Here is a 17,922-nt window from a genome sequence, read left to right as displayed (position 1 = left end):
TCCATGTTAGCAGTGTTTAGGATATGATGATATTTTCAACCTAAATTCTTCCATTTTCATTTGGGCTTCTGGCATAGTCTTTCCTTAGCAGAGAGTCCCAGCAATATCTGGGTGTGATCTTACAGGTGGTGGAGATTTTTATTGCTTATTTCCTATGTTCTTCTTGACAACATGGGGCTGGGGGAGAGCTAAAATTTATACCCATCTTATAAGTTGAAGTCTGTAAGTATATCACTGAGATTAGTAATTAAAAGTGTGTGAATTGACCCATATTTATACTATTACAAAATATATTGCATATCATCAAATTTACAAGAAAGGGCTTGCAAACATAATACAATTTAATCCATCCTAAGCCAATGAGACAGTAAGAGGGGAAACCTAATTTAAAATAAATAGAATAGAAATGTCAACACACCAAAACAGCCAGTTTACAGGGCAAAAAATGACTCTCCTGCCCAACAGTACATGATAATATTGTCACTAAACTTTTTTGTATCTCAGCTTCCTTGCTAATAAAATGAGGGGTGGGATTAGGTGACCTCCAAGGATCTCACATTCTGTGATTTTATAAAAACTCAAATGAAGAAGCATTTTTAGTTTCAATAATCCAGGCTCCTTTTCAGACGGCCGAGTGATCGTGATTGAAGGCATTCCAGAAAACAGGAAACAGTGGCGGCTTGAAACGCCGGGAACTTTAATGAGTGTTTTGACAGCAGCACATCTAACAAGTAGCTCATTTTCTGCCAACGATGGAGAATTTGGTATGTAGTTTACTTTTAAGAACATAGTCCCCTGTGGAATTTTGTCAGAGGTGTAAATGCAGACTGGGGATAAAAATAGCCTGGAGAGAGAATTGGGAGGGTGTCTAAGCCTTTTCAGAAGCTGATTTGCTTGTCCAAACCTGTTCCAAATGCCATTAACAAAAGACTTGAACTTCTGAGAAAAGTAGGATCATTTTCTGTAATGTGATGGGTTGACAAGTGATGAAAAGTTAGGTAGGAAGGACCAGTGGCTTTGTAGGTGATGCGCTAGTGCTTAGCGCTACCTCACAGAGTCCGTTTATTCTGACAGCTCTTCAGCAGACTCAAATTACCATCCTGGGGGCCGTAAAATACATCTTAATATAGTTTTTTTTGGCTTTGGGTTTTTGCCTCCAATGTTTAGCAAGATTATGCTGCTGTTGACTTTAAGGGAAACCAACCGTTACTTTCTAAAGTTCGAGGGAATTCCTATCACAGTGGGGATTTGGTCCTCCACTGGGTGTGCAGGTGTAAACTGCTACGAGCAAAGCCATTTGGGGCAGGCAGGTATCAAACAGAGAACACCTGCGCAGGGGCGAGGTTTCAGGGCTGGGCTTGCTGAGATGCGAGGCTGAAGCGGAGCGGAGGACTGGTTAGAAACCTGACAGTGATGGAGGCGGATGCGTGCTTGCAAAGTTGAAGGACAACACTGAGAATAATGCAAGAGTCGTACCCGACTGTTTCTGAAGAGTGGGTCTGCCCGTTTGTGAAGCTCAAGAGAAGGGGAATATTTGTGAAAGGTGAGTCTGAAAGAATGGACAGCATTTTATTGAGGAACGAATATTTCAGGTGGGGAGAACTTGCAGATCCACAGGCCTGAGAGACTGAGAAAGACGGTATGGGCTTCCCTGGTGGTGCAGTGGTTGAGAGTCCGCCTGCCGATGCAGGGGACACAGGTTCGTGCCCCGGTCTGGGAAGATCCCACATGCCGCGGAGCGGCTGGGTCAGTGAGCCATGGCCGCTGAGCCTGCGCGTCTGGAAGGCACGCGTACCCAAAAAAAAAAAGAAAGAAAAAGAAAGACGGTATGACTAAAATCTAGGCACCGGAGAAGGGACCAGAGTCCCTGAGTAGATGAAGTCCTTCGGTGTTATTACTTATCTCAGCTGCCACACTTAAAACTCAAGGCGGGGGTGGCAGTGCAGTGGGGAGAGAGAGAGGAAATGCCTCCCTGCCTTCAAGGCTCTCTTTCAAGTACCTTCAAACCACAGACGGCAGTGTGATTGCATGTCTGCTCCCTCCCCTTCTATCCTGGGATAGAAACATCATCTGTAAGGATGGGGCTGGGGGCCGGTGGGGAAGAAATTTTGGGCTGGCCTGGCTTGGCCTGGAGGCCAAGGGCTGGGGCCACAGACCAGGTAGGAGGGGGGCGCCCATCTTTCAGGACACTGCGATGGTGACATACTGGTGACTATGATGTGTCTTCTTGGGTTTGTTCCTGTGCTTCTTGGAGAGAGTCATAGAAAACTTCATTTGATCTTGCATACCAAATTAATTAACTCATGAACTTACTGCATTTTCAAATGGATGGCTTTACATTAGGCATATATGAGTAATTTAATCTAACAAGTGGGATTAAACATAGGAACTTGTCTCTAAGGGTAGCATTCAAAGCAAAATGTAGGTATTTTCTTTTGTAACCTGCTAAAGGTGCAGGCATCCCCTCCCACCCCAGCTGTGCCTTCTCTGCTCTGTCAGCCTCTCACTCTGTTGTTGGCCTCACCCCATCTTTCCTATCTCTGTAGCAAGCTTGACTTCCTGTCTCTGGTCATCTCTTCTTTCTTTACCTCTCCCTCTGCACCCCTGCCAGATAATCCTAAAAATCCTTTTAAATCCTGCAAAAGATTCTCCCATACCCTCAGGATAAAATCCAGACTCTGCAGACTCTAAGTGCCTTCAAGATCGGATGGCCTCTCCGGGCACCAGGGCTGCTAGCACTTCTCCATCAGCAAATATTTCTCCCTCAGTTTAGAAAGGTGAGTCTTTCTAAAGACTCCTCCCTTTGCCAAAGTAATTCCTCCTGTAAGATTTCACTCTGATGCAACCTCCCGGCCATTTCTGATGTTTTATCAGCAGATACCCTTCCCTCCCTGCTTTTCGCTATATTGCCGAACAGGGCTTTACAAAGGTGTCTGGAATATAGGAGATTCTTAATCAGTTAATAATTGGAATGAATGAGTGGAAGAGCCTGTAACTTGATTGACATGCTTCCCTTTAATCCAAAAAATTCTAATAAGCTTTCTGTAAATCCTCAAGTTTGTCTAAGGTCTCTCTGTCTTTTCTCTGTTAGTTGCCTCTGACAATTTCACATGAATTCAGTCTCATACTCAAATTCATTCACACTCAAATATTGGTTAAAGGCATGAAAGACATTTCCTTATTATGTTTATCATTTAAATTCAGGCCATAAAAAGATGCAGTAGCAATTTTATTTGAAATTTTAGAGATTGCTATTAAAAACCTGGATCTCAATTAAACTACTGCCTGTGTACCACTGACAAGGAACCACTGGTTTTTTGTTCGTTTTTATAAATTTATTTATTTATTTTTGGCTGCATTGGGTGTTCATTGCTGCACGCGGGCTTTCTCTAGTTGGCGGCGAGTGGGGGCTACTCTTTGTTGTGTTGCGCGGGCTTCTCATTGCAGTAACTTCTTTTTGCGGTGGCTTCTCTTGTTGTGGAGTATGGGCTGTAGGTGGGCAGGCTTCATCAGTAGTTGTGGCTCGCGGGCTCAGTAGTTGTGGCTCATGGGCTCTAGAGCTCAGGCTCAGTAGTTGGGGTGCACGGGCCCAGCTGCTCCGTGGTATGTGGGACCCTCCCGGACCAGGGCTCAAACCCATGTCCCCTGCATTGGCAGGCAGATTCTTAACCACTGCAATACCAGAGAAGCCTGGAACCACTGTTTTTTATTTTTGTTTTTGTTTTTTTGGGGATTGAAACACCTCCCTGCCGTGGAAGCCCGAGTCTTAACACTGGACCATCAGGAAGTCCCCCAGGAACCACTGTTTTAAATGCCTGAGAAAACATCAGGGCACGTCTCCTTTGCATTCCTCTAAGTTTGGTTTCCCTGCTTAATATCCCACAAGACACTGTAATTCTCTGATCATAAAAGTAAAGTTCACTTTAGTTTCCTGTTTAATATCTTTCTTCCTCACTAGACTATAAGCTTCTGAGAGCTTTGTCTTGATCACCACCCCACTCGGCCTCTCCATCCCTAGCGCCTGGTATAATGCCCAGAACTTAGTAAGTCACCATGCCTTTGTTTTTTTGTTTTTTGTTTTGCGGTACGCGGGCCTCTCACTGTTGTGGCCTCGCCCGTTGCAGAGCACAGGCTCCGGACGCGCAGGCCCAGCGGCCATGGCTCGCGGGCCCAGCTGCTCTGCGGCATGTGGGATCCTCCCGGACCGGGGCGCGAACCCGTGTCCCCTGCATCGGCAGGCGGACTCTCAACCACTGCGCCACCAGGGAAGCCCCACCATGTCTTTGTGAATGAAAATACAGCCATAGCACGTTTTTACTATCACTTTATGTGGGATTGCCAATATTTGTATTGCTATCAAGTTGGATAAGGAAATTACAATGCTAATTATTCTTACAGCTCTATGGAGTCTTTGTAAAGACTTTCTGCATGTGTAGATTTTAATAACTTTGATTACAGGTGTAATAGACACAATTTATAAAGGCATTTAAGGATTCGTTGTCGTACATTTAAGTATGATTCATATATCGTTTGTCAGTCTTCAGCTTAAATATCCAACTCCTTGAAGATAAATTCCTTTGATGTTTCTAGCGCTAAATTCCATTTGAAAATGAGGGTTTGGACTTTTCCTCAGTGGTTAAGAATGGTTAAGAATTGTGTTAAGAATCTGGCGCAGTGGTTAAGAATCTGCCTGCCAATGCAGGGGACACGGGTTTGAGCCCTGGTCTGGGAAGATCCCACATGCCGTGGAGCAACTAAGCCCGTGTGCCACAACTACTGAGCCTGCGCTCTAGAACTCGCGAGCCACAACTAGTGAGCCTGTGCACCACAACTACTGAGCCCGCATGCCACAACTACTGAAGCCTGCCCACCTAGAGCCCATGCTCTGCAACGAGAGAAGCCACTGTAATGAGAAGCCTGTGCACCGCAACGAAGAGTAGCCCCAGCTCTCTGCCACTAGAGAAAGCCCGCACACAGCAACGAAGACCCAATGCAAAAAAAAAAATAAATAAAATTAATTAATTAAAAATAAATAAATAAAAATGAGGGTTTATCAAGTACATGTTTAATTTGTGCTAATTTTAAAAGTTTGAAATAGCAAGACTTTACAAAATCCTTTTAAATGACTCTAAGTAGTAAGAGTGACACTCTTTCAAAGAGAAGTATTTTTTTACATGTGCATAATTAATTCAGGTCAGTAATTTTGTTTATAGTTTAACCACTCCAAGGGAATCCTTGGTGGGAAGGTAACCTCTATTTTTCTAGTGTAAGTTTTCGGGCCACACAGTTGCCTTGGTAACATCATAGTTGCACATCCTGATAACAGCTGATTTACATTTCTGTAGTTAGCCTTTCATTCTTTCTTCTATCCTGTTAAACAAAAATAAGAGCCTCCTAAAACTGTCTTCCTAAGACAGGAAAATAAAAACTGTCATATTCCCACACCAGGAGGAATACTCTGGCTTGCTTTTAATTAGCCAGACTACCTCATAGATGAGATATATCAATCTGTTTCATTTGGTTAATGCGCTTTAGGAAGTAACATGGGCTATGATTTGGGATGAAATATGTTGATTTAAATAGGTAAATGTAAGAGGGTGAGATTTCTACTTGTGTGTACATGAGCAGTCATGTAACAGTTTACCGAAAAAAAATAAAAAATAAAAAAAGCCACACTTTGCTCTTAATTCCACCTTTGGAGGAAAGTTCCTATTTTTAATCCCACTTGCTAACAGAGGGTAGGGATTTTTTTTTTCCTGGAGACTAAAGTGAAATACTCTTTAGACACCTAGGAACCAGATGGTTGTACAGTTTGGGTGGGAAAGGTATGTTATGATAAATTACAAACATGAGCACAGTCCTTCACTCTTCCCTGTATCCATGCCCTTTGCAGTATGACTTTGCAGCTCCTCTGTCATTAAATGTTTTTCTTCCCCTCTTCCCTTGAGTCTTGACTGGTCTTGTGATTTGCTTAGGTCAGTAGAATGCACCAGAAGTGATGGTGTGGCAAATCTGAGTATTTAAGGAGCTTCTGCTCTTTCTTTTGAAATCCTGTCCATCTCTCAACTAGCTCCAGTTGCCCTGCTGGAAAATGAGGGACCGTGTGGAACAGAGAGACAAGCCATCCCAAATGAAGCCATGCTAGACCAGCCAACCTCCAGGTGGCCAGGCAAGTGACTGCAGATGCCATGAGGGGCCCAGCTGGAAGAGCCGACCAGCTGAGCCCAGCCCAAATCGCCCAGCTGCAGAATTGTGACCTATATAAATGGTTACTGTTTTAAGCCACTAAGTTATATGGTAGTTTATTATTCTGGAAAAGCTAACTATTGTAGACATACTTAGCAAAATTCCTAAAGTGGTAGTTGAAAGTAGGCTAGCTCTACATAATTTTAAAGCCAACTTAAGAAACCAGCATTTTAAATTCTCTGTGAATCCTTTTAGTTCTTTTGTGGATTCTTTTAAGAAAATCTGTCTCAACAATGTTCTTGATTGCACCAAGGTTTTTGTAGGGAAAAAAACAGACATCATTGACAGGCATATGAAGAGATGCTCAACATCATTAATCATCAGTAACTTTAAATCAAAACCACAAAGAGGGGCTTCCCTGGTGGCACAGTGGTTAAGAATCCGCCTGCCAATGCAGGGGACACGGGTTCGAGCCCTGCACCTGGAAGATCCCACATGCCACGGAGCAGCTTGAGCCCGCGTGCCGCAACTAATGAAGCCCACGTGCCTGGAGCCCATGCTCCACAACAAGAGAAGCCACCGCAATGAGAAGTCCGAGCACTACAACGAAGAGTAGCCCCCACTGCCACAACTAAAGAAAGCCCGCGTGCAGCAATGAAGACCCGACACAGCCAAAAATAATAAATAAAAATTTTAAAAAACAAAACAAAACCCACAAAGATCTATCACTCACACTCATTCGATGGCCACCATATAAAAAAAAAACCCAGAAAATAACAAGTATGTGGAATAATTGGAACCCTTATGCACCATTGGTAGAATTGTAAAATAGTGCAGCCATTATGGAAAATGGTATGGCAGTTCCTTAAAAAATTTTAAATAGAACTGCCTGATCCAGCAATCCCTCGTCTGGGTATATATACAAAAAGATTGAAAACAAGATCTCGAAGAGATGTTTTTGCACACCCATGTTCAATGTACCATTACTCACAATAGCTAAGATGAGGAAGCAACCTAAATGTTCATCAGTGGATGAATGGACAAAGAAAATGTGGTATATACATACAATAGATTATTATTCAGTGTTAAAAAAAGAAAGAAATCCTGTCACAAGCTACCACATAGATGAACCTTGAGGACATTATGCTAAGTGAAGTAAGCCAGTCTTGAAAGATAAATACTGCAAGATTCCCCTTAGGTGAGGTATTTACAGGAGTCAAATTCTTAAAAAGTATAATGGTGATTTCCAGAGGCTGGGGGGAGGGGGATATAGGGAGTTGTTTTTCAGTGGGAGTAGAGTTTCAGTCATGCAAGATGAAAAAGTTCTAGAGAGCTGCTGTACAACCATGTGCATATAGTTAACAATACTGTACGGTACACTTGGAAATAGTTAAGAGGGTAAATTTATGTTATTTTTTCTTTTACCACAAACAAATCTCAGACATCGACACAAAAAGTAATTCAGAATTCCTTGATTGTCTCATGAATTGTTTTATTACGGTCTCTTTGAATTGGGATCCAAAATAATTTGATTGATATGTTAAAAAAATAACAATTCAGAGGAGTAATACTGTGAATGTGAGGAATTTTAGTTATACCTTATCCAATTTTTTTCACCTATATTTTCATTTTTATGAATATGCAAGAGTGATTAAAAATGTATGCTTAGGGAGGACTAAAAGAGTTCTTATAGTAATTTATATAAAATATAAATTCTGGGCTTCCCTGGTGGCGCAGTTGTTGAGAGTCCGCCTGCCGATGCAGGGGACACGGGTTCATGCCCCGGTCCGGGAAGATCCCACATGCTGCAGAGCGGCTGGGCCTGTGAGCCATGGCCGCTGAGCCTGCGCATCCGGAGCCTGTGCTCCGCAACAGTGAGAGGCCCGCGTTCCGGAAAAAAAAAAAAAATATATATATATATATATACATATATATATATATGTATATATATATATATAAATTCTAAGGGCTAAGAAGACATTGTCCCATTTTATTGGGAACATTTTCTTTGCTATTGGTGTATAAAATATGTGCATCTCATAATCATTGGAAGCTTAGAGTTGTTGAGGGGATGCTGCTTTCTATAAAGAAATTAAATATTGTACTACCTTCATTCTGATTTTTTTCCCAAGAGAAAAAAAGTACATTTTTAAAAAACAAAATTTAATTTTTAAGAGTCTGGCTTACCTCATTCTTTTTTTAATGTTTGCAAAGTATTTAATAGTATGTGGGCATTATTTGAAATCACAAGAGTCAAGGTTTTTGTTTTTTGGCTGAGCCGTGGGGCTTGCAGGGTCTTAGTGCCCCAACCAGAGATTGAACCCACACCCTTGGCAGTGAAGGCACGGACCGCCAGGGAATTCCCAAAAAGTACATTTTAAATAACAACAATTAATTCACCCCCTCACCTCCTTCCTCCCCTCACCAAAAAAGATAAAATTGTGGGTGTGTGCTTTGGGTTTTCTTTGCAGACATCAGTGATTAACCGTAACCATAAACTGAATACTGGGTGTAAAAACAACGAAGGATAAGGGTAGTGCAATAATGTTGGAAAGTCTTAAGTTTTTACAAGATTTTCTTAAATTTTCTATACAATCAAAGCATCTACTCCCAAAGTGGGATTATTTTGTCTCTTCATCTCTGATCCTTATTCTTCTTACTTCTTTCTCTTGTGTTGCCTGCTACCTTCAGTACAATGCGGAATAGTTGGTGTCAGTTGTCACCTGTCTATTCTCTGTTTTAATGGAAATTATTCAAAGGTTTTACCATTGTGGTTGATGTTCAATATAGGATTTTTAGTATATGTCCCTCTCGAGATGTATAGGCTGGGATGCTTTAATCTCTCTTTCTGTCATTTAACAGTGGGACCATTAAAACAATGGCTTCCTAAAGAAGAGGGGAAGGTAGAAGTGGCCTCTGACATTGAAGTAGATGAAGAACAACCAGGACCAAGATCTGATGATGATGATACGTAAGTAGGTCATACCTAGATGCCTAAATGAAGCACGGGAAATAGTAAAAATGGTAAAAAGTTAAAATGCTGTTGTTGAGGCATAGAATATAGCCTCAAAGACCCAGCTAAGGAGACCAAGTTTTCTTATATACATGGGTTTGTCTCTGGGTTCTCCATTCTTTTCCAATGGCTTGTTTTCCCTTTCTGCATCAGTGATATTCTGTCAGTTACTATGGCTTTATTTTACCTTTTGATATCTGGTATGGCTAGTCCTCACAGTTTCCTCTAGTCTCCATATCATTTTCTTCAAAATTATCTTTGCTGTTGCTTTTTTTTTTTTTTTTGCGGTACGCGGGCCTCTCACTGTTGTGGCCTCTCACGTTGCGGAGCACAGGCTCCGGACGTGCAGGCTCCGGACGCGCAGGCTCAGCGGCCATGGCTCACAGGCCCAGCCGCTCCGCAGCATGTGGGATCATCCCGGACCGGGGCACGAACCCGTGTCCCCTGCATCGGCAGGCGGACTCTCAACCACTGCGCCACCAGGGAAGCCCTGCTGTTGCTTTTTACTCAACGTATACATCCTTTCATTCTCTTGTAAAGTGTCATGAAAAAGCTTGTTGGGATTTTGATGAGAATGAGATTACATTTGTTGATTAATTTATGGGAATTCACATCTTTGTGATTGTAAGTCTTAACATCCATGAATATAGTATAGCTCTCCATCTATTTATGCCTTTTAAAATATTCTTCAGTATTTTTGTAGTTTTCTTCATGATATAGATACCACTTAACTTTTTTGTTGTTGTTGCCATTATTAATGGGGTCATTTTTCTCCTACTACATTTTGGCTACTGCTAGTGTATGGAACACTATTGATGTTGTATCCTGTAACCTCACTGAACTCTCTAATTAGTTCTAAAATTTGGAGTCCTTTGAAGTTTAAAATTTTTATTATAATTTATTTTTAAAATAGGTAATATATTTACATGTTTCAAAATTCAAAAGGTATATTCTTTTCATAGTCTTTCTGCTATCTCATTACCTCTGCCACACAATTCCCCTCCCCAGAGTCAACCAATCCAACCTGCTTCTTGTGCATACTTCTGAGAAATTCCATTAAAATGTAAGCAAATCTGTATATCTTGGTATGTGTATATTCCTTTTCTTTTTTATAGAAAGTTTCATAATGTAGATACTATCTCGCAACTTCCTTTTATCACTTAACAGTGTATCTTGAGTACCTATCATAATATACAAACAGTAGTATATAGAGAGTTTAAATTCCCAGAACAGCAAAGTGTTGTGTCAAAGAGTATGTACGTTTGTAATTGGATAGTGTCAAATTGCCCTTCACAGAGGTTACACCTATGAACACTTCCACTGACAGGGTATGGAAGTGCCTGTTTCCTTGTATATTTCCTTGCTCAGTGTGTTACCAAACTTACGGATCGTTGCACAGTTGATAGATTTTAAAATGCCATTTCAGGTTTGTTTCAATTAGCATTTCTTTTATGAGTAAGGTTGCCTTTCCTTATGCTTAAGATCCATCTTTATTTCCTCCTTTGGGAATCAGTTTTATTTATAGCCTTAGTCATTTAAAAAATTTAGGCTATTAACATTGTGTTGATTTGGGGAACTTTTTGTATTTTAGGGAAATTAGTCTTTTAGCTGTAATATGTTTCAAGAATATTTTCCCGTTTTTTGTTGGCTTTTTGATTGTATTTATAGTGACTTGTGCCATGAGGAAATTTCTTACTTTTGTTTACTTAGATTTATCAATTATTTAATAAAAAAATGATACCAGAATTTTTTAGTACTTTTATGATTTAGTTTTCTATTTAGTTAAATATTTTGTTCATCTTGAATTTTACTTGTAGTGTAAAGTGTGGCTCCAACTTAATTTTTTCCCCAAATAACTCCTTACTTATTCCAATGCCATTTATTAAAAATCTTTATTTTTGATACCAATTTGAAGTGCCACTTTTATGAGATACAACATTTTTATGTGTATTTGTATCCAATTCCTATTCTTTCTAGTCTAATTATTATAAACATGTTTATAATATGTTTTATTGTTTGGGGGGGCTTTCATTTTTCATAATTTTCCTGTCTAGTCTTACTTGTTTGTTTTTCCCTGGGAACATTGGAATCAACCTGTCTAGCAAATAAAGGAGGGAGGGAGGGAGGGAGGAAGGAGGGAGGGATGGAAGAAGGAAAGGAAGGGAGGGAGGGAGGAAGGGAGGGGAGAATTTTCTCAGCCTCTTCCTTTTTCTCCTGGTCTCTATTATTGCGGATGCGAAATCTGCTATCATCTAATTGTTCTTCCTTTATAGATGTGCTCTCTCCCTAGTACTTTCATAACTTACTTTTTCTTCTTTCATTCTTATGTTTTGCTATGATATCTCTAAGTCTGGATTTATCTTTTATCCTCCTTGGTTCACTTTCTTCTGAGAACTCATGACTTTCTTTAGTTCTGGAAATTTTTAACCTATTATTTCTCCAAATATCGCTTTTCTTATTCCCTCCATTTTGGCTCTCCCATTAGATAGATTCTAGAGCTTCTCAATCTGTCCCCAATAACACCTAGTTGTACGTTCATATTTTTTAAAAAAGTATTTATTTATTTAGGCTGCACTAGTTCTTAATTGTGGCATGCAGATTCTTAGTTGCGGCATGCATGCAGGATCTAGTTCCCCGATCCCTGGCCCCACTGCCTTGGGAGCATGGAGTCTTGCCCACTGAACCACCAGGGAAGTCCCCTTTCATATTTTTTATTCTTTGTTTCAATCTAGGTGAATTCTTGAATACTGTTTTCCAATTCTCTCTGGGTATCATCTATTAGGTTTTTAACTTAAATGATTACATATTTCCTAATATTTATAATTATTTTTTCTTATATTTATATGTTCTTGCTTCATTCTTGCATAATTGTTTCCCATAATTTAAAAACATTTTAAAATGGAGGTTGTGCTTTAATTTCTCTTGTTGAGCATACTTACTTTAAGGGCTTTATCAAAATCTTCTGTCGATGCCAATTATAAACAATCTATAATAAAGAATAGAAGAGAGTTTTATTCAAGCAAAACTGCGAACTATAGACCAGAAGCGTAGACTCCACCAAGGAAGAAGAAAGCCCTCTGGAGAAGCATGGTTTTCAGTACAGTTTTTATATCTTATCAGAACAAAGAACAAACATCAAACATTACAGGGGTACCTTCCTTCAAGGTTTCAAAAGAGCCATTAGCACATACACAGCGAGTCAGGATGACCTTGGTGTCTGGGAAGGGACCCTCATCTTTGAAGGAGTATTTTAGCATTGGTGTCATAGGAACAGGGATCATTTATCCCTATCTTCAGAGTGGACACTTTTTTTAAAATTTATTTTTGGCTGTGTTGGGTCTTTGTTGCTGCACACGGGTTTTCTCTAGTTGCAGCAAGGGGGGCTACTCTTCATTGTGGTGTGCGGGCTTCTCATTGCAGTGGCTTCTCTTGTTGCGGAGCATGGGCTCTAGGCGCACGGGCTTCAGTAGTTGTGGCTCCTGGGTTCTAGAGCACAGGCTCAGTAGTTGTGGCGCATGGGCTTAGCTGCTTTGCAGCATGTGGGATCTTCCCAGACCAGGGCTTGAACCTGTGTCCCCTGCACTGGCAGGCGGATTCTTAACCTCTGTGCCACCAGGGAAGCTCCCAGAGTTGACACTCTTTAATGGTTAAAGCAGATGTACAAGCTTGGCCATAAGACAGGCTGTTCCAGGTCACATAAAGTATAGGCCAAATCATGTATAAGCCAGAATGACTTCCCCATACCCCAATATGTGAAAATTTCTTCCAGTGCCTCCATAAAAATAATTTCATCTCTCTTGGGCTTCCCTGGTGGCGCAGTGGTTGAGAGCCCGCCTGCCGATGCAGGGGACACGGGTTCGTGCCCCGGTCCGGGAAGATCCCACATGCCGCAGAACGGCTGGGCTCGTGAGCCATGGCCGCTGAGCCTGCGCGTCCAGAGCCTGTGTTCCGCAACGGCTCTCGAGGCCACAACAGTGAGAGGCCCACGTACCAAAAAAATAAATAAATAAAATAAAATAATAATAATTTCATCTCGAGTTAGTTCAATGGTCCAACTTAAAAAAAAAAATTGTTGCCCACCTTACCTTTCTTACCATTAGATTTATTCTTGTGTTTTGGAATTTTAGTTTGCAGGCTCATTTTGTTTTGGAAGTTCTTTTGTATTTTGTGGGTTTTTTTTGGTTTTGTTTTTAAAATTTTCTTCCCTCCTTTCTTTCCTATCTCCTACATATCTGACAGGTTTTTTGGTTTCTTCATTGGGTTCCCCTCCATTCTTCCTAAATGGAACCCTTGAAGAGCTGCTCTTCAGTGCAATGGTGGTCTAGGAAAAAAGCTCAGGAATGTGGCTTGTCTGTCTTGGCTCAATCTCTGGGAGAAAAATACTTCCTGAGAAATTTATAACCATGGATTTGTCTTCACTCAGATTTGGAGTTTGAATTTACAATACCTGGATGGTCTAGAAACATGTACATTGAACAATTAACATTAAAATTAGCAGTAAGAGATTGTAATTACTCTGGGATCTCTAGAAGAAATACATATAAAACACTCTGGAGGGATATAGCCTCAATCCAGGTTACAGTGAATTTCTCACTAAAGCACTGCTGAAGATGAGCTCACAATTAAAGATTAAATCCACTATGAGAGACAGCAAACACAACAAATAGCTAAATTAGGTCATAAACAACTTCAGATAATATTATGAGTATTTAATATTTGCATAATAATTACTATTGTGTATTTAAAATTATTTAATTAAAATAAGAAAACATGAGAAAAAAGCAGGTCTATCAAAAAAGAACAGGAAGATTTGATAATCAACCAATAGAACTTCTGAACGTGAAAAAAGTCTTCCAATAGAAATTAAAATTCAGCAGTTTAAAAACAGGATAGAGTTAATGAAGGAATTAGTAACTAGATCTGAGGGGGAAAAAATGATTGAAAATGTGAAAGAAGTGTTAAGAGGCATGAAGGCTCAATGTATATCTAAAAGGAATTCCAGAAGAAGAGCATAAATGAAAAGCAATATTCAAAGCAATTATAGCTGTGAACTTTTTGTAATGATTGCAAGCCACGAATCATGATATCTGGGAAATAAAAGAATAATCAAGCAGGATCAATGAAAAGAAATTCACACAGACATATTATTACATTGTAGAGGAATGGAGACAAAGGCAAGATTTTGTGTAAGCACATACCTGAGTAATGGCAGCTTAACACATGGGAGCTATAATTACTGGTCCACCCCGAACTGATGATCTCCAATTTCAGGGGAGTCCTCTGTGATACCTAGCAATCCTATGCCTGGCCAGCTTCCCTCCAAACCCTCAGTCGTGCACACTCACCCCCATCCACCCTGCTCTCATCACGTGCCCTGCCTTCTGCTTCACAGAGGGGGTGTTTTGTAGGTGGAAGTACCTCTGTTGTGTAGATCCATGAATATTTTACACATGCGTCCTTGACTCCTCCCTCCCTATCTTCCTTCTCAGAGGAAAGCAGTCTCCTTTCCTGTTGCAAGCTCCTCCTTACACAGGTGCTCTAAGTCCCAGCCTTTCCTCAGTGACCATGTTGCTATCAATTAATCTACCTTTCTCCTGTATTTTCAACATCTATTACTTACTTCCTCTCAGCTTATAAACATGCCCAAATCTCTCCCATCTTGAAAAACACCAAAAAAAACCCATTCCCCTCATGTTCTTGAGATAATACTGTCCTTTCAGAGCAGGGCTCCCCTCAGAGTTGTTTTAGCTCATTGTCATCACTTTTTTAAACCTCCCATTGCTTTCCTGATCCACTATATGATGGCTCCGGCTGCAGAGAACTCTGAAATATTCCTGCAAAGGTCATCTATTACCTTGAAATTGCCGAGTCCGATGATCATTTCTCAGTCCTCATCTTATGTGACTGCTCCCTCTCTCTGGAAATTCTCTGCTCCCTTGGCTTCCATGACGAACACTCTTGGTTCCTACCAGCTCCTCCTAGGTTTCTTTCCTTTGCCCCTTAAATATCTGTGATCTTTGAGATAGTTTTCTTGGTCTCTTCCCTTCTTTTCTAAAAGCATCAGTGTTGCAGCCTTAGACACAATTTCAATTCGTGGTCCTAATAGTTAAGAACTGTGAGACCTTGGGCACTGTTTTTGAACCTCTCTGAGCCCAGCTTCTTTATAAATGGATGATGATAATGTCCACCTCAAGTGTTGTTATTAGTAGAAGAAATATAGTATGTGTAAAGTGCTCCAGGGAAGTGACTGGCACATAGGAAGGGCTCAATATATGGCAGCCATTGTATTATTTTTTTTCTTTTTTTTCTCTTCCCTCCTCTTCTTTTAAACTAAGAGTAGATGGATATTAATAAATATAATAAAAGTTACTGAACACAAATCCAGCTAAACAGAATACTGATTCTCCCAACATTGGTTGTTTATCATCCTTAGAGAAACCAGACTGATATAATTTATTACCTGGGTGAAAAAGCAACTTTCAGATTGGTCATGTGGGGGTGGGGCATGAGAAGGGACACTGATTTTCACATGTATTCATTCGTGTTTTGATATCCCAAAGTTGATTTTTTACTGCTTATGATTTCAGAAATTTTGAAGAATCTGAAGATGAGTTGAGAAATGAAGTAGTAGAATCCCTGGAAAAACTCTCTACTTGCAAAGAGGCAGAAAAAAGGGAAGAGGTTTCCAGTTCCTCTAAGGATGCTGAAAAGAAAGGGGATAGGCATACAGAAATATGCAGAATTAAATGAAAGTTTGTAGAGTATTTTTACTCCATCTGATGACAAAATTTGTATTGTTGATGAAGACCCAGGAACATCAACCACCAGTCAAAATATACAAGTGTGATTATTGAACTTTTTCTTAAATAACAAGTTAGTATCTATTACAGTGTCTCTTTGGGAGCAGTCATAAATATACATTTATTGTAAGGGTTTTCCAGTAATCCCAAGGCTTTATTAGTTTTCTTCTCAATTTAGACAATAGGACTAACTTCTGAATTAATTAAAATTAATAAAATTTAATTAAATAATTAAAATTATTTAATTTTTTTAAAATAATAATTTTAAAATTATTTAAAATTAATATTTTTACGCTGAGAAATCTTTCAGATAATATGTGTGGTTGGCAGAGTAATGTGGCTCCCCTCACCCCACATGCACCCAAAAATGTGAATATATTTTTACCTGGCAGAGGGGAATTAAGGTTGCAGATGGAATTAAGGTTGCTCATCAGCTGACCTTAAAATAGGGAGGTTATCTTGGATTATTCAGGTGGGCTCAATGTAAGCACAAGAGTCTTTGAAAGTGGAGGAGGGAGGGAAAGGAGAGAACCAGAGAGGTGGCACCTGAGAGGGATTCAGCTTGATGCTGCTGCCTTTGAAGATGGAGGAAGGAGCCACAAGCCAAGGAATGCAGGCAGCCTCTAGAAGCTGGGAAAGGCAGGGCAACGGATTCACCCCTAAGGCCTGCCGAAGAAATGCAGCTCTGCCAACGCCTTGGTTTTAGCCTAGTGAAATCCACTTTAGATTTCTGACCTATGGAAGTGTAAGATAACAAATTTTTGTTGTTTTAACTAAGTTTGTGGTCATTTGTAACTAGTGATAGAAAACTAATATACAAACTCATTCATTTAAAATAATGAATCTGTCGTTTTATAAAACCATGACTTTGAAATTTCTTAAGGTATATTGAACATGCTTTTCTGAAGCTGATGTTGACACTTACAGGAGTAAGGAGAGGAACAAGGCATGTCAATTATGTACCAAATAATAATTTTGTTTCATTGAATTATTTTCTAATAGTTTCAAATGTATAGATTATAAACTTCTGGAAGGCAGGGACTATATCTGGTCTTTGTTTCTTATGATGATCTTTTTATATATAGCACTTAGCACCATGCTAGAAATGTTTCTTAACTGAGTAAGTAAATACTAATACAATTTCCTCATTAAGACTGTAAGCCCTTTGAGGCAGGAAACTAGACTTAAACTTTTTGTATTAATTATAACAATCCCAGTGTTGAACATGTGCCTGGAGCTTAGCAGATATTTGTTGTACCTGCTGTTATGAAGGACAAGAGTGGTTATATCTAAGTGGTAGAATTCGGCCTGAAATAGCTGGTCTATAATGAAAATAAAACTAAGTTGGCACATTGATGCATTGCTGAACCAAGTAAACAAAGATGAGGAGTGGTTGGTCAAATTATTCCTAAGGTCTGCTTAGCATTTACATTTGGTATAATATTAAATGTGGGGCATGTAAGTGTCAAGATTTCCCTAACTGGGATGTGTCCAGTCTTTTCTATCTTTATTTTCCTGGTGATGTCTGAGGGGCTGTTCTTCCAACTTGGTGTATAGAGTACATTCTACTCTTTTAGGGCTCAGTATGGTCATATCATGATGCTAAGAATATTTAACAATTTCTCACCATTATGTTAGTTTCAAACTAGGTAACACATGACCCTGAGGGATTGAAGCATCTTTAATTCTATAGCTCTTTTAGTGGTCAGTATATACATGTTTAATTTACTTTCAGGACATTATCTGGTTCAGACACTGAATCTGCTGGTATCATCCTCATTCTAAACAGTACCTGAAAGCATGGAAAATGAAACGTGGTTCCTGAAAAATCCCGAAGATCAATTATATACAGGGGAAAAAAAAAAGGAATGTTTAAGGTCAGTGTTTAAGAGTAACATATCAGGTTTGCTCCAATAACAAGAT

General features: G+C 39.9%; 1 protein-coding gene across 8 annotated transcripts in view; it reads left to right on the top strand.

The window, feature by feature from the left end:
* Positions 1-17,380, top strand: part of NEK5 (NIMA related kinase 5) — a 64,816-nt gene extending 47,436 nt beyond the window's left edge. Inside the window, exons 21-24 of one of the 8 annotated variants that reach the window (XR_010936842.1) lie at positions 627-764; positions 1,593-1,826; positions 5,976-6,169; positions 9,049-9,101. Coding sequence is in view for 4 of the 8 variants with exons in the window: in XM_067713096.1 (XP_067569197.1) it covers positions 627-764; positions 6,071-6,169; positions 9,049-9,157; positions 15,787-15,949 (509 nt within the window). In the remaining 4 variants the exon portion in view is untranslated. Of the gene's footprint in view, positions 1-626; positions 765-1,336; positions 5,015-5,975; positions 6,170-9,048; positions 9,158-15,786 lie in introns of those variants that run through there. The other 7 variants (XR_010936843.1, XM_067713096.1, XR_010936841.1 and 4 more) reach the window with 7 other exon arrangements.
* The last annotated feature ends 542 nt before the right edge of the window (positions 17,381-17,922 follow it).

This window comes from Pseudorca crassidens, chromosome 18 (genome assembly GCF_039906515.1).
Source record: "Pseudorca crassidens isolate mPseCra1 chromosome 18, mPseCra1.hap1, whole genome shotgun sequence".
NCBI lineage: Eukaryota > Metazoa > Chordata > Mammalia > Artiodactyla > Delphinidae > Pseudorca > Pseudorca crassidens.
Note: the sequence above shows the minus strand (reverse complement) of the source record. Positions and strands in the feature narration are given on the sequence as shown.